At 41.1% G+C, this 13322-nt stretch overlaps 1 protein-coding gene across 2 annotated transcripts in view; it reads left to right on the top strand.

The window, feature by feature from the left end:
• Window positions 1-6906, top strand: part of SNTG1 (syntrophin gamma 1) — a 299119-nt gene extending 292213 nt beyond the window's left edge. For both annotated transcript variants that reach the window (XM_087707075.1, XM_087707074.1), the window contains one exon: window positions 4464-6906. In XM_087707075.1, coding sequence (XP_087563201.1) covers window positions 4464-4661 — 198 coding nt within the window. In that variant the 3' untranslated portion in view covers window positions 4662-6906. The remainder of the gene's footprint in view (window positions 1-4463) is intronic.
• The last annotated feature ends 6416 nt before the right edge of the window (window positions 6907-13322 follow it).

Genomic DNA, 13322 nt, shown 5'->3' with positions numbered 1-13322 from the left:
TCGGTCAATGCGACCAAAGCGGTTTCTGTGCTGTAACCGGGTCTGAAGCCGGACTGGAAGGGGTCAAGGTAGCTAGCTTCATCCAAGGCCCGTTGAAGCTGGAAGGCCACCACCTTCTCAACAACCTTCCCAACAAAGGGAAGGTTGGAGACAGGACGGTAGTTATTTAAAATGGCTGGATCCAAGGATGGTTTCTTCAGGAGGGGTCTCACCACCGCCGTTTTTAGTGCGGCGGGGAAGTGCCCCTCCCGAAGGGAGGCGGTTACGACCGCCTGGATCCAGCCACGTGTCACCTCACTGCTGTTGGCAACCAGCCAGGAGGGACACGGGTCCAGAATGCAGGTGGAGGCACTCACAGCTCGAATGGCCTTGTCCACATCCCCAGAGGCAACATCCTGAAACTCAACCCAGAGATGGTTTGCCAAGTGATCCTCTTGTGTCCCGGCTGGATCTGCTGCGGTGGAGTCCAAGTCCGACCGAAACCGAGCAACTTTGTCCGCTAAGAATTGGGCATAATCCTCAGCTCTACCCTGCAAGGGTTCCCCCGTATCCCTCCTATTTAGGAGGGAACGGGTTATCCTAAACAGGGCGGCTGGGCGGGACTCAGCGGACGCAACCACGGTGGCAATATGAGATCTTTTTGCTGCCCTAAGTGCCCTGATGTAATCCTTGGTGCAGGTTGTTAATAGTGCTCGGTTCGACTCGGACTTATCGGACCTCCACAAGTGCTCTAGGCGTCTCCTCCGGCGCTTCTTCTCCCGGAGCTCCTCGGTGAACCAAGGAGGTCTCCGGGATCCGCTGACCCGGAGGGGCCGTAGTGGCGCAATCCGGTCAAGAGACTCCGATGCCGCCGAATACCAGGCAGCAGCCAGAGTCTCCGCCGAACTGTGGGCGAGAGTATCAGGAATAACCCCAAGCTCCGTCTGGAACCTCAAGGGGTCCATCAGTCGCCTGGGGCGGAACCACCTGGTCGGTTCCTCCTCCCTACGGTGGGGGTTTGGCCTCCGGAAGTCAAGCCTCAGTAGGCAGTGGTCTGACCACGACAGGGGTATGGTGTCATTTCCCCTCAGACCAAGATCACACATCCACTGCTCCGAGAGGAATACGAGGTCGAGCATGTGACCCGCTGAGTGGGTTGGTCCCCGGATTACCTGGGTCAAGCCCATGGCTGTCATGGAAGCCATGAACTCCTGCGCCCCATCAGAGTGTTCACCGAGCGATGGCAAATTGATGTCCCCCAGAACCATAAGCCTGGGGAACTCAACTGCCAGCTCGGCTACTGACTCGAGGAGCGAGGGGAGGGCTGCTGCAACGCAGTTGGGAGACAGGTACGTTAGCAGCAGACCCACTTGACCCTTGAGGTCCAACTTCACCAGCAGAGTCTCACACCCGACAAGCTCCGGAGCAGGGACCCTACGAGGTACTAGAGACTCCCGGATAACAATAGCCACACCGCCACCCCTTCTCTGGGCTCTCGGCTGATGAAGCACCTGAAATCCTTCTGGGCACATCTCTACAAGGGGGACTCCTCCTTCTGTGCCCAGCCAGGTTTCAGTAATACATGCCAGGTCTGCCCTCTCGTCAAAAATTAAGTCCCGGACGAGGGGAGCCTTGTGAACAACAGACCTGGCATTTAGCAACAGCAGCCTGAGACCAGGGTCCTGACTACTCACGCCATCTGGCCTTGGAGTGGGACTCCTAGGGCCGGAAGGAGGGATCTCTGTGATATAGCGAACCCTCCTTCCCCGGTAATGGCCAGCCCTAAATGCCTGAGCACCTGAATTTTTTTCACAGATGTTACCTAAGACAACAACGAAATCAGTATTATTTGAAACTCAAAGTTATGTTTATTCAAGGTACCAGCTTAATTAAAAGTGTTATATAATATCAGTATCACTTAACAACGGTCCTGCTTAGCAACCAAAATGTTGGCTCAGAAACTCTGGCATTGAAGCATGCAAGTCTTAAAGCTGTCAAGTTACAAGACCTTTGCACACCCTTTAGGAAAAAAAATCCCAGGGGTCTTCAAACCTGATAGCTTTAAGCCTTGTGGACTTCAACTCCCAGAATTCCTCCTCCAGTCATGTTGCAGCAACGTCATCTGCGTGGATCTGCTCCATATTCGGGTTTTTTCACAGGGGGCAGGGCTGCCGCTGAAGATGCCAACGAGCCCCCGCCACCACTAGAATAGCTGCTGCCTCCTCCTCCTCCTCCTCCTCCTCCTCCTCCTCCTCCAACAGCACCAACATATTTGCTGCCCAGCACTGCAGCCGAGGTGAAGCCTCCAAAGCTCCCGCAGGCGCCCCCGCCCATGGCAGCGGCGGCGGTGCCTCCCCCTCCACTCGGAGCACCTCAGCTGGGCTCTGGGTTACCCCTGCCGCCGCCTCCACCTTCGTGGTTTTTCAGAAGCCATGAGGCCTTTTTCCCTGCTCCCGCCCCCTCTGTCGCCTTCCTACTAGCTTCCGCGGCCAAATGGCTCCTCAAAAGCACGGCGGAGGAGGAAGGGGGAGGCATAACATGGGGGCCAGCTCAGGTGCTCTGCGTGGAGGCTCAGGTGCTCTGCGTGAAGTCAAGGACTGGCTGTATTGCAGAGGAGCTGGGAGCCACCCAAGGATTTCATGGTGCTACGAGGAGGAGAGCGAGCCTCTGAGCAGCTGCGGGGAGCCTGCCTGGCCAGGAGCGACCTTTGGCTGGACGGAGGGGCGAGGGCTGCCTGGAGAAACAGTGAGGGCCCTTTTGAGCTAGTGAGCAGGAACGTTTGTGGAGCACACCGGTTGTGTGTGGAGGCTCCACGCAGAGCACCTGACCTGGCCCCCGTGTTATCCCTCCCCCTTCCTCCTCCGCCGTGCTTTTGAGGAGCCATTTGGCCGCGGGAGCTAGTAGGAAGGCAGCGGAGGGGGGGAGCAGGGAAAAAGGCCTCATGGCTTCTGAAAAGCACGGCGGAGGTGCAGGCAGCGGCAGGGGTAACCCAGAGCCCAGCTGAGGTGATCCGAGCGGAGGGGGAGGCACCGCTGCCGCTGCCATGGGCAGGGACGCCTGCGGGAGTTTGGAGGCTTCACCTCGGCTGCAGCGTTGGCAGCAAATCCGGCAGTGCTGTTGGAGGAGGAGGAGGCAGCAGCAGCTATTCCCCTCAGCTTCCAGAGCCTGTGGCAGAAATCACTGCGCACAGTTAGAAACGGCTGCGCGGTGTTTTCTTGCCACGTGCGCGGCCGCGCACCTTAGAGGGAACAGTGGGCCGCACCCCGATTGTCGGAACCGGGGGAAGGGCTCTGCAGGAGGGGATTGTGTGGTGGCTCGACAGGAGTTGGTGGAGCTGCCGCTGGACTCCGGCAGCGAGGGGGCATATGAGTTGGCCTTGGAGGAGGTGGAAGACCCTTGACAGGGTGTTAGGGCTCGGCCGGAGCTGGTAGAGCTGCCGTCAACCTCCGTCAGTACGGGGGCTGGTGGGTCGGCCTTGCAGAGGGTGGAGGACCCTGGACAGGGTGTTAAGGCTTGGCCGAAGCTGGTAGAGCGGCCGTCAACCTCCGACAGTACGGGGGCTGGTGGGTCGGCCTTGCAGAGGGTGGAGAACCCTGGACAGGGTGTTAAGGCTCAGCCGAAGCTGGTAGAGCGGCCGTCAACCTCCGACAGTACGGGGGCTGGTGGGTCGGCCTTGCAGAGGGTGGAGAACCCTGGACAGGGTGTTAAGGCTCAGCCGAAGCTGGTAGAGCGGCCGTCAACCTCCGACGGTAGGGGGGCTGGTGGGTCGGCCTTGCAGAGGGTGAAGGACCCTGGACGGGGTGTCAACGCCGTGAAGGGCAGAAGGAAACATGCTGGCCACCGGATACCTAAGGAGTTCCGATTCAAGGGGGCTATGCCTCCAGGGATTTGAGATTCATGAAAAAGGCACCAAGGGTGCAGGTCATCTTGTGGACACGTCATTCCGACCGCATCCTGACCATCAGAACCCGGTGAAAGGGCCCTGTGGTGGGGGATAGTGTTGTGACTCAGCAGCAGTCTTCTGTGAGTCTTTTCGGAATGCAAGATTAACGATGCAGCTGGGGCTCGTTAGTGGGGTTTTGGGGATAAAAGGACGGATGGTGCCACGCCCTAGTTGCAGGAGTCAACGTTCCTTGGTTCGTTCAACATTGATTGATGATCAGTCGTGGTTTATGTAAGATACACTTGGATAAGTTTTGTTTGCCTGTCGTCTGTTAACAAGCGAAGGAGTGGGGAACAGAACACAAATTTATATTTTAAAATTATAAAAACTGAGTTTTGTAATCTGGGTGCAAAGAAAGTAATTTTGTAGTAAGACAAAAACATTTAGTTTCACAATGAATAGTAGAACTGGGTGTGTTATGAATATATTTGATTTTCCTAAGCCTTTGTGTTTGTGTCTCTGCAACTGGTTCTTTTATCACAATATATGATAAATAAATGGGTTTGTCTCTCATACCTGATCATTTTGCTTTCACTTTCAGGAATTGGAATTTTCAAATTTATTTGCAGTTCTGCATTGCATCCACTCATTCTTTGCAGCTAAAGTGGCCTGCTTGGACCCACTCTATGTTGGCAGTCAAGCCACAACTGCCACTACTTCTGCTTCTGTTGCTTCTTCTTCTTCTGCTACTACTACTGCCACATCTTCTGGCAGCTGCAAATTAAAATATATGACTTGATAACTCCCAGTCCTGTACTTGTTTCCTTCCACAAGTATATAAGACTGCTGTATAAATATTTATCGGCTTATTCCTTGGAGAACAGCAAGCATTAGAACCGACTCAAGACATGTGGCAACTTTCTGCGGAACATGGTCATACGGGATCATAAATTAAATCTCAATTTTACAAAGCAGCAGTACACAGTGAAGTTGGAAATCCCATTGTGGAACAATCTCTTTTTAATTTGTAATTTGTTTGTGCTTTGACAGCATTCAAAGAAAAAGAAACAAAAATAATTGATACATCACCATGCTTAAGCATTTAATATAATTTTCAAATCTCAATAATAATCGAGCAGTATCATTTCCTCGTTTCCAAATGTTTTTATATGACAATTTACTCAGCTCTGTGTCTGAAGTAATATTCTCTTGATAGACTATATATGAAAGAATGACAAGCAAAAGGCATAGAACATGTCAGAACCATGAACTGGCTATGAAAAGTGATAACTCCTTAAAAAAAGAAAAAAGAAAGCACCTTAAATATCATAGCAATTTTGTGTCATTTGTCATTTTTATTTTGCTTTCAAACCATTATTGTAATGATCAACGTATAGCCATATTAGGCCAACAATTTTAAAATTAAATATAAATATATTGAAGCCATTCTCAGTTGAAACCTACAATATAAGCCAGTTAGACTGTGTTCACAGAGAGCAGAAAAGGGCTTATGGGGGGGGGGGGGAATAGGAGGAACTTACATAATTGTGTGTTCCTCTTACACAGTTGTTGCATAAAAACAAAACGTTTGAATGTTTGTAGTATTTGTCAGAATGCCCCAATATACTTTATTTTTGTCTGTATAAAATGTTGGATTACAAACAATGGAATGAGAGGTGTCATTTTCTGTTTTCTGCTGGCTTTATAATGGTTAGACTTTTCTTTTTCTTTCTGGTTTCATTTTAAGTGTTTCCTATTGTCTCTTTTTAATGATCAGAACTGGAAGAGCTCAGGGCTAACAGTTTGCAAATCCTGCTGTATGGGAACTCTTTTCTTGCTATAGCAAATTATTGTGTCCCCTGTCATTCAATCTAAAAGATATGAGCATTTACAACATCTACATTTTCTCAAACTTAACATTTTATTCTGGAGTAGAATATTGAAACTGAAGTATTAGAATGAAACAGTATCTTAAATTTAAATTAAGAATAGTTCTTAATAATTCTTAGCTTTAAATCAGATTGCTTTGACCCGACAACTCTTTAATATACAAGGACAGCAGTTTCCGGATGAAGGTATCCATTTTAAGACACGCTGACATCATATGCATCATTGTGCTAATCACATGGATGATACTGATACAAATTACATAATGCATATCACTTGCATAATAACATCCTAAAACCCGTGCTGTCTCTTGCATTCCTATGTGCTTACTTGCTTCCAACAACATTCTGTAGAAAAATTCCAAAAATGTCTATCTCAGTACATTTGGGTTCATTACTTTTGGGAAGGTTGCCTTAAATCCACAAAGTATTGTATTTCTAGATACAGATTTGATTTATTGGTGAAATCTAATATTCAGAATGGTTTTAATATGACTTAATTAGAAGATAATGTTAAAATTATGCCTCCTGCATAATTTTATATTTTATAAAGATATTTCTTATAACCTGCCAGATTTGGTTCTTAATTCCCAAACACACTGATTTACAATAAATTGTACAAAGTTTAATTTTTAAATGCAATTTTCATATTGTCTACCAAAAAGCAACTAAGAAATAAGTTCCTTATTCTCATAAGGGACTTATTTACACTTTTGTAGCTTAACTAACAATTATTAAAAATCACCCCACAATAAACAAGTTTTTTTTTTATTCTCATAGTAGTTAGGAAAAGAATTGAGAAGTTCTAAAAAAAACTAAGATGGAATTCTTATCATTCTAATCCTAAATATATAATAATCCCTTTCTAGTTATGTTCTTTAATAAGTATGCTCTTCAACTATAATATTTATGGACTGATTTTAATATACTCCTTATTCATGAAATATTAAGTGTTTGGAAAAACACATTTCTGTGTATTCAAATAACCATTTTTGTTCATAATGTAAGGACTGGGCAGATAGGAAAATGTATGGCCAAGTAGCTGTTCGTACATTCAGAGGTAGCTGAGAGAAGTTTAGGGAGTAACCATTTCAATCTGAAAAAAAGAGACATGACTGCATCTGTGTGTGTGTGTGTGTGTGTGTGTGTGTGTTTGTCTGTGTGTTTGTCTGTGTGTGTGTGTGTGTGTGTGTGTGTGTGTTACAGATAAATCCTCCTTCAACTCTCATATTTAGAACAGAATAGAATAACAGAGTTGGAAGGGACCTTGGAGGTCTTCTAGTCCAATTCCCTGTCTAGGCAGGAAACCCTACACCATTTCAGACAAATGGTTATCCAACATCTTCTTAAAAACTTCCAGTGTTGGAGCATTCACAACTTCTGGAGGCAAGTTGTTCCATTGATTAATAGTTCTAATTGTCAGGAAATTTCTCCTTAGTTCTAAACTGCTTCTCTCCTTGATTATTTCCACCCATTGATTCTTATTCTGCCCTCAGGTGCTTTGGAAAATAGTTTGACTCCCTCTTCTTTGTGGCAACCCCTGAGATATTGGAACACTACTATCATGTCTACCCTAGTCTTTCTTTTCATTAAACTAAACATACCCAGTTCGTGCAACCGTTCTTCATATGTTTTAGTCTTTGAAAGTGCTTACAGTATTTCAACACATTGCATAATCTGAGTAAGAAGAAAGTTCCTCTTTGACAATAAAGCGATCATCCTAAATACATTAGAAGAGCCAGCCATTGTGATATAACTTTCTGTGTACTATATGCACACACACAAAATACTTAAAAGGAATTATATACATGCCTTTTAAATTATTTTATGATGAATATTGAGATGAAATTGTAAATTTTGAACTATTAGATGAGTCAATAACATGCTACAGTTCCAACAAACAATTATGATTTTCTTTCCATTAAATAAGCTTACTTTTTCACTAGGCATCATCATGCACAAATTTAGGGTGCATAAACAAGATTTAAATCAGTGTGACCAAATTTTTATGTACAATTCTCTATTGCCATTAATCAAACAATGCACAGGAAAAACTCAGTTCTCTCCAGAGCATTCTAAGTTTTTATTATTTTATTTTCCACCGAAGGTGGTTCATCTTCTACTTCTTTTGCCTCATCATGATTTACTAAAAAAAAAATGGGATGTGATTTTCCACAAACTGTATGCCAATTTCTTTACAAAACCACAGTAATTTTTTAGATTAATACACATATTAGTATGCATAGACAAAAAGAATTTAAATGGGTTCAATTTACAAAATCAGCTATCTAGAAAATTGACTCTCTGAATTCTGATCAAATGTAAAAATAGTACAAATATAATTTGAGATTTGAGAAGTTTATTTATATGCCGCCCTTTTCCCTGGGGGGACTCAGGGCGGCTTACAACTCGAAAAGGGGGGGGGGAAACAAACATTTAACACGTAGGACAGTACGTCATTAAAAAAACACAACATTCATGCCATTCGGGTGGGTTACAGTCTTTAGCCCCAGGCCTGACGGGATAGCCAGATTTTGAGGGCTGTGCGGAAGGTCTGGAGGGTGGTGAGGGTACGAATCTCCACGGGGAGATCGTTCCATAGGGTCGGAGCTGCCACCGAGAAGGCTCTCCTCCGCGTGGTTGCCAGTCGACATTGACCGGCAGATGGGACTCTGAGGAGGCCTAATCTATGGGATCTAATAGGTCGAGTGGAGGTGATTGGCAGTAGGCAGTCTCTCAAGTACCCAGATCCACTACCATGAAGGGCTTTATGGGTGACAAGTAGCACCTTGAAGCGTACCCGGAGATTGACAGGTAGCCAGTGCAGCTCGCGGAGGATAGGTGTTATGTGGGTGAAGTGAGGTGCACCCACAATCGCTCGCGCGGCCACATTCTGGACTATGTAAAATAATAGCCTATTTTTTAAAAAGTTTTATTCTATTTTTAGTTACCTACAGTCCAATTATTTCTAGCTATCATTAAATTAATTTGGAAGGAAGAAATATATTTTAACTCCTAATATCACCAACATTTCATATTCTAACTAGAAAATCATATCTTGATTTGAAATTTATAGCAGTAAGTTAAAGGGGCAGCTATACCCCATGTCTCCCCATTTTCAAAGAAAAGAAAACAATTTTGTCTTTCAGTTTACATTGTATGATAGAGATAGCAAATGAAATTGGTATGCTAGAAGAAAATGTTACTTGCATAATGGCAACAGTCTGCCTCTTTTTCAAAAATTGGGAATATTATTTAGTAGTGAACCTAGTGTACAACGTCTACACAATTTCCACATATTATGAAAGACACAGAACATTTTGTAAAGCCAAGAAGAAAGATTTCCAAGGTGAATCTTCTATTCTGCTACACAAAATATATAAAAGCTTGTTTGAAGAAAATACTTTAAAGTATAAAGTTTAAAGGTTGATAGAATTATCAGTATTACCTAAACAAAATGATATATGTTATAATCAGGAAACTGTATCATGGTTCTTGTATATGCTGTATAGTACAATACAAATTCTGTAAAATCGTAATATTAGAACATTTTGCCAGAATGTTACTTAGCAATGTAACATGTGGTATATCAAAATACTCTCCTTGTACAGATGGCCTATGATATGGGAGATGGCCTATGATATGGGAAAACAAAGCCAAGATTCACTAGCATCTACCATTTAATGCAAACACAGCCATTTGTAGGAAGTTTATCATAGCATTTAGTGAAATTATTCCATGTTGTTTACAATTATGAATTAATGATAACATCTGACAGAATGACCCATCAGTCATTGGATTTGTTCATTTTTGAATTATCTAAAACAAGGAATCAATACTTTGATTCATTATATAAATTCACAACTGCTTTCTATGGGAGAAAACATCTAAATATTTATAATTAGAACAAATAAATATATTGACTTTAATAGAAACAGTGAAAAGTCAAGTATATGTGTAAAGCATGATTACGTACAAAACAGTTACATTTATTATTCAAATTGCAATTCATGTAACAATGCATATTCATTAATGGAAATTATCTTTATTGTGCCTTAAAAATGCCACTCTTTACATGCTGCACAATTATAGTATAATTGCAATATATTATTTTCTTATACTTGTGACCAGTATACCTGGTCATATGCTCCAAACTGACTTATTATGAAATTATGTTAAAAGCCATAAAAGAAAATAACATTCAAGTAGATCTATTTGAATTACATATCCAAATAGAATTAAGGAATTAATTATCTAGTCCTACTTCATTTATTTAATGATTATGTAATCTGTTGATATGGAGAATGTTTGAAAAATGTAGCATTATCATTTAAAATGAATATTTAAAGTCCACACATCTTAAAAGTAATTGAGGTTGAGAAACACTGTTCTAAAGAACCTATGCAAGGTAGAGAGTAAGTATCTATGATATTGTTTCAGTAACACCTCCAGTCCTCCAACGTAGCTTCTGGGTGAAAAAGCACAAGACAGAAAACCCATAGTAAATGTGAAGATCGCAGTAATAGAGTAATAGAAACAGAAAAGGATAGCTTAAGCTTGCAATATATGAGTTATTTTGAAAAGAGTATTTATATTTAAATGAAATGTCATCTTTCTATTTTTAAAGCCACAACATAGAGCAAATATTATCCATTTTAATATGAAGATTTAAGACTAATTGAAATTTTCAGAGCTTCACATAATGAGGAGGATGCATAGTTTACATAGAATAGGTAACATTATTTAACAGACAATTTGGAATAGTGATATTAGGAGACTGAATTTCAGTCACTCCTTAAGCACAATGTCAGCTAGGGATCCATGGGACAGTTATTCTCTTTCAGCCCTTGGAAGGAGGCAATAGCAAACTACTCCCCCCGCCCCAACCCAAAAAATATCTTGCAAAAAAACTGAAGGAACTAATCTAGGAAAAATTGACAGAAGTCAAAAACTGAAAATATGAAAACTCACACACACAAAGACATACACACAAAGTTTATAATAGCTCATAGTACTCAGTTGTAAAAGGAATTGGTATTTAAGATGCTAAACTTCCTAACTGAAAAAGATGAAGATAGCAAGGGAAGAAATGGGATTAATGTTTAATGAAGTCATCAAAGTAGGTAGTCATGAAGGACCATTCACCTATTTTTCTTTAAAACTAATTTTTTTTCTCTATAAATCATTTTAAAAGAAAAGACACTGTATATTACAATTTCTAGAGAACTGAATTTATGACTTTGGTACTTCTAGAGCAAATACTCTGACTATAGTGATCCAGATTCCCAGTTTTTAATATGGTGATCTGTAGTGAAGAAGCTTTTGTATGCCAATTGTTTGCAACTAATCCTCTACTCTATTGAAATCTATAGTACATTATCTTACAGAAGCCTGGAACAACCAGGAAGAGGTAGTTCCTACCGGTTTGGCTGAACCAGTAGTGGTATGCTAGCCTGGGTCGCAGTACTGGCAGTGACCCAGACTGCCCACGCCTCCGAACTGGCTCCCCAGGCAACCTGTCACCATTTTTTTAAATTCTGAGCATGCGCAGAACAATTTTCATTGAACTGTGCATGCATGCGCAGTGAACGCACAAGCAGTAATGCTGGCTTGCAACCAGGTACAAAAAAATGAAGGCTCCTTCACTTTAAATGATATAACTAATGACATAAAGAAGCAAGCAGTCTGATTCCATTGTTGGTGGTGCTTACAATAACCTTGTAATACATTCTTCAGGGGAATAAAATATAAAATGTTCTTAACATTTCATATAATAGTGGATTCGGTAATGCTTTTCAATCATGTATCAGTTCTGCTGCCACTCACAACAAATTGTATATTATTTTCTCTACCACTATTATACTACAATCCTTAGGCTATTCTGTGTTATTGAAGACAGGAGCAAAGGGCACAAGGAAACATTTAAACAGAAATATTGATGGCAGAGAATATTATAGCACATGGCTGGTCATTTGAATTGAACTAATGTATTCACAGGGTCTTCGTGTGGAGTCTGCAGACATTTAAAGTTGACAATTATGTTAATCTGATTTTCATGAAAATAATTTGCAGTGTTTTGATAATATCAATCACCCTTAGAAAATGAATCCCTATGGAAATGACTGAAAATTTCATGAAATCTATAATTTTTATGTTACGAAGGAGAAAATGCTTTGATTTGCTTTGATTCAAGATATTGGCCTCCAGTTCAGAGATAGATTATTCCTCTTTACAAAGTGAGTCAGTGTGCACACACAGTCACAGTGAATGCAGTCAGATCAGTGCAAGCACGAAACCCCTAGCATATATCTGCATTGAATGAAGAAATGTGTAATGTGTTTGTAGGTATGCTTTCTTCCTTTTGATACAAACAGAGCCACTGGACAATCAGTGACAGAGCAGCAAATTAAAGCATTGAAAAGGTTTACTTATTAAATTTAATTGATCATAGGATTATAGCCAAAGTATGTCTCTAAATAACACAACCGATAAATGAATGAAATTGTCATAGAGTTATTATTAATCTATGGGAAGCTTTCTTGATTTAAAGTGTTATCCTATTCAAACACTCTAAAGTTATCCATTTTAATCATTCTTCTAATATTAAATTCTCAGACATTACTGAACAACGTGGTTGCATTTACTTCTATAGTTTTATGTGTATTTTTCTCTCACTTTATGTTATAATTATGTCTAAGTAATACATACATACATACATACATACATACATACATACATGTATTACTTAGACATAATTATAACATAAAGTGAGATAAAAATACACATAAAACTATAGAAGTAAATGCAACCACGTTATATATATATAGGGTTGGAAAATGACTATTTTTGAAGGAGATACAATTTCTTGGCAAAGAATATTAAAATAATGTCAGCTATGTTTCCCCTTATATTAAAAAAAATGATATGATTTAGGTTTATTCTCATTGCTTTGTATGTTGTAATATCTCATAAATTTTAAATACTGACTGGGGAAAATGGCAGAGCAAATGTAAGATAAAGTATTATATATTTTATAAATACTGAAGTTTAAAAGACCTCATGAAATGTTCTAAATATTTATTTTGTTTTTAGTTACATTTGTGGCTATTTGTAATGTTTTGTGACTCATAAGTCATCTAGTTGTTTAAGCTCCTTACTGTACCTCTAATAAAACCTTTCCTCTGTTTCATTTTGTTTCTTTGATTTGTAATCAACCGTAATCAAAACAAAAATAAAATACTTTTTTAAACTATTTCTGAAGTATCTGCTTATATAATATCTTTACTTTACAGCTTCACTGTTCATGCAAAGTTTTGTGCCCAGGGCCAGCTTTAGGCTAAGATTAGGGTGTAGGGAGCCAAATTTTAGGGAGCACCAAAATTGAAAAGAATTCCAAAACCTCAATAAAAAGTAAAAAAACTGTAATCATGTATTCTAACCAGTGTTCCCAATTAAGAGTTAAATTTAGTTTCACAGTTTCAACAGGGAGGGAATGTCTGGTGGTGGTGGGGGGGAATGTGCATAAAATCAAAAGTGTAAAGCTTAAAAACTCAAAGAAAAAATAAACAAGGGGA

This window comes from Thamnophis sirtalis, unplaced genomic scaffold (assembly GCF_051295495.1).
Source record: "Thamnophis sirtalis isolate CommonGarterSnake01/CBP01778 unplaced genomic scaffold, rThaSir2_p1.2 scaffold_2, whole genome shotgun sequence".
In the NCBI taxonomy this organism is placed as follows: Eukaryota; Metazoa; Chordata; class Lepidosauria; order Squamata; family Natricidae; genus Thamnophis; species Thamnophis sirtalis.
The sequence above is the reverse complement of the archived record's forward strand: the minus strand, read 5'-3'. Positions and strand labels throughout refer to the sequence as shown.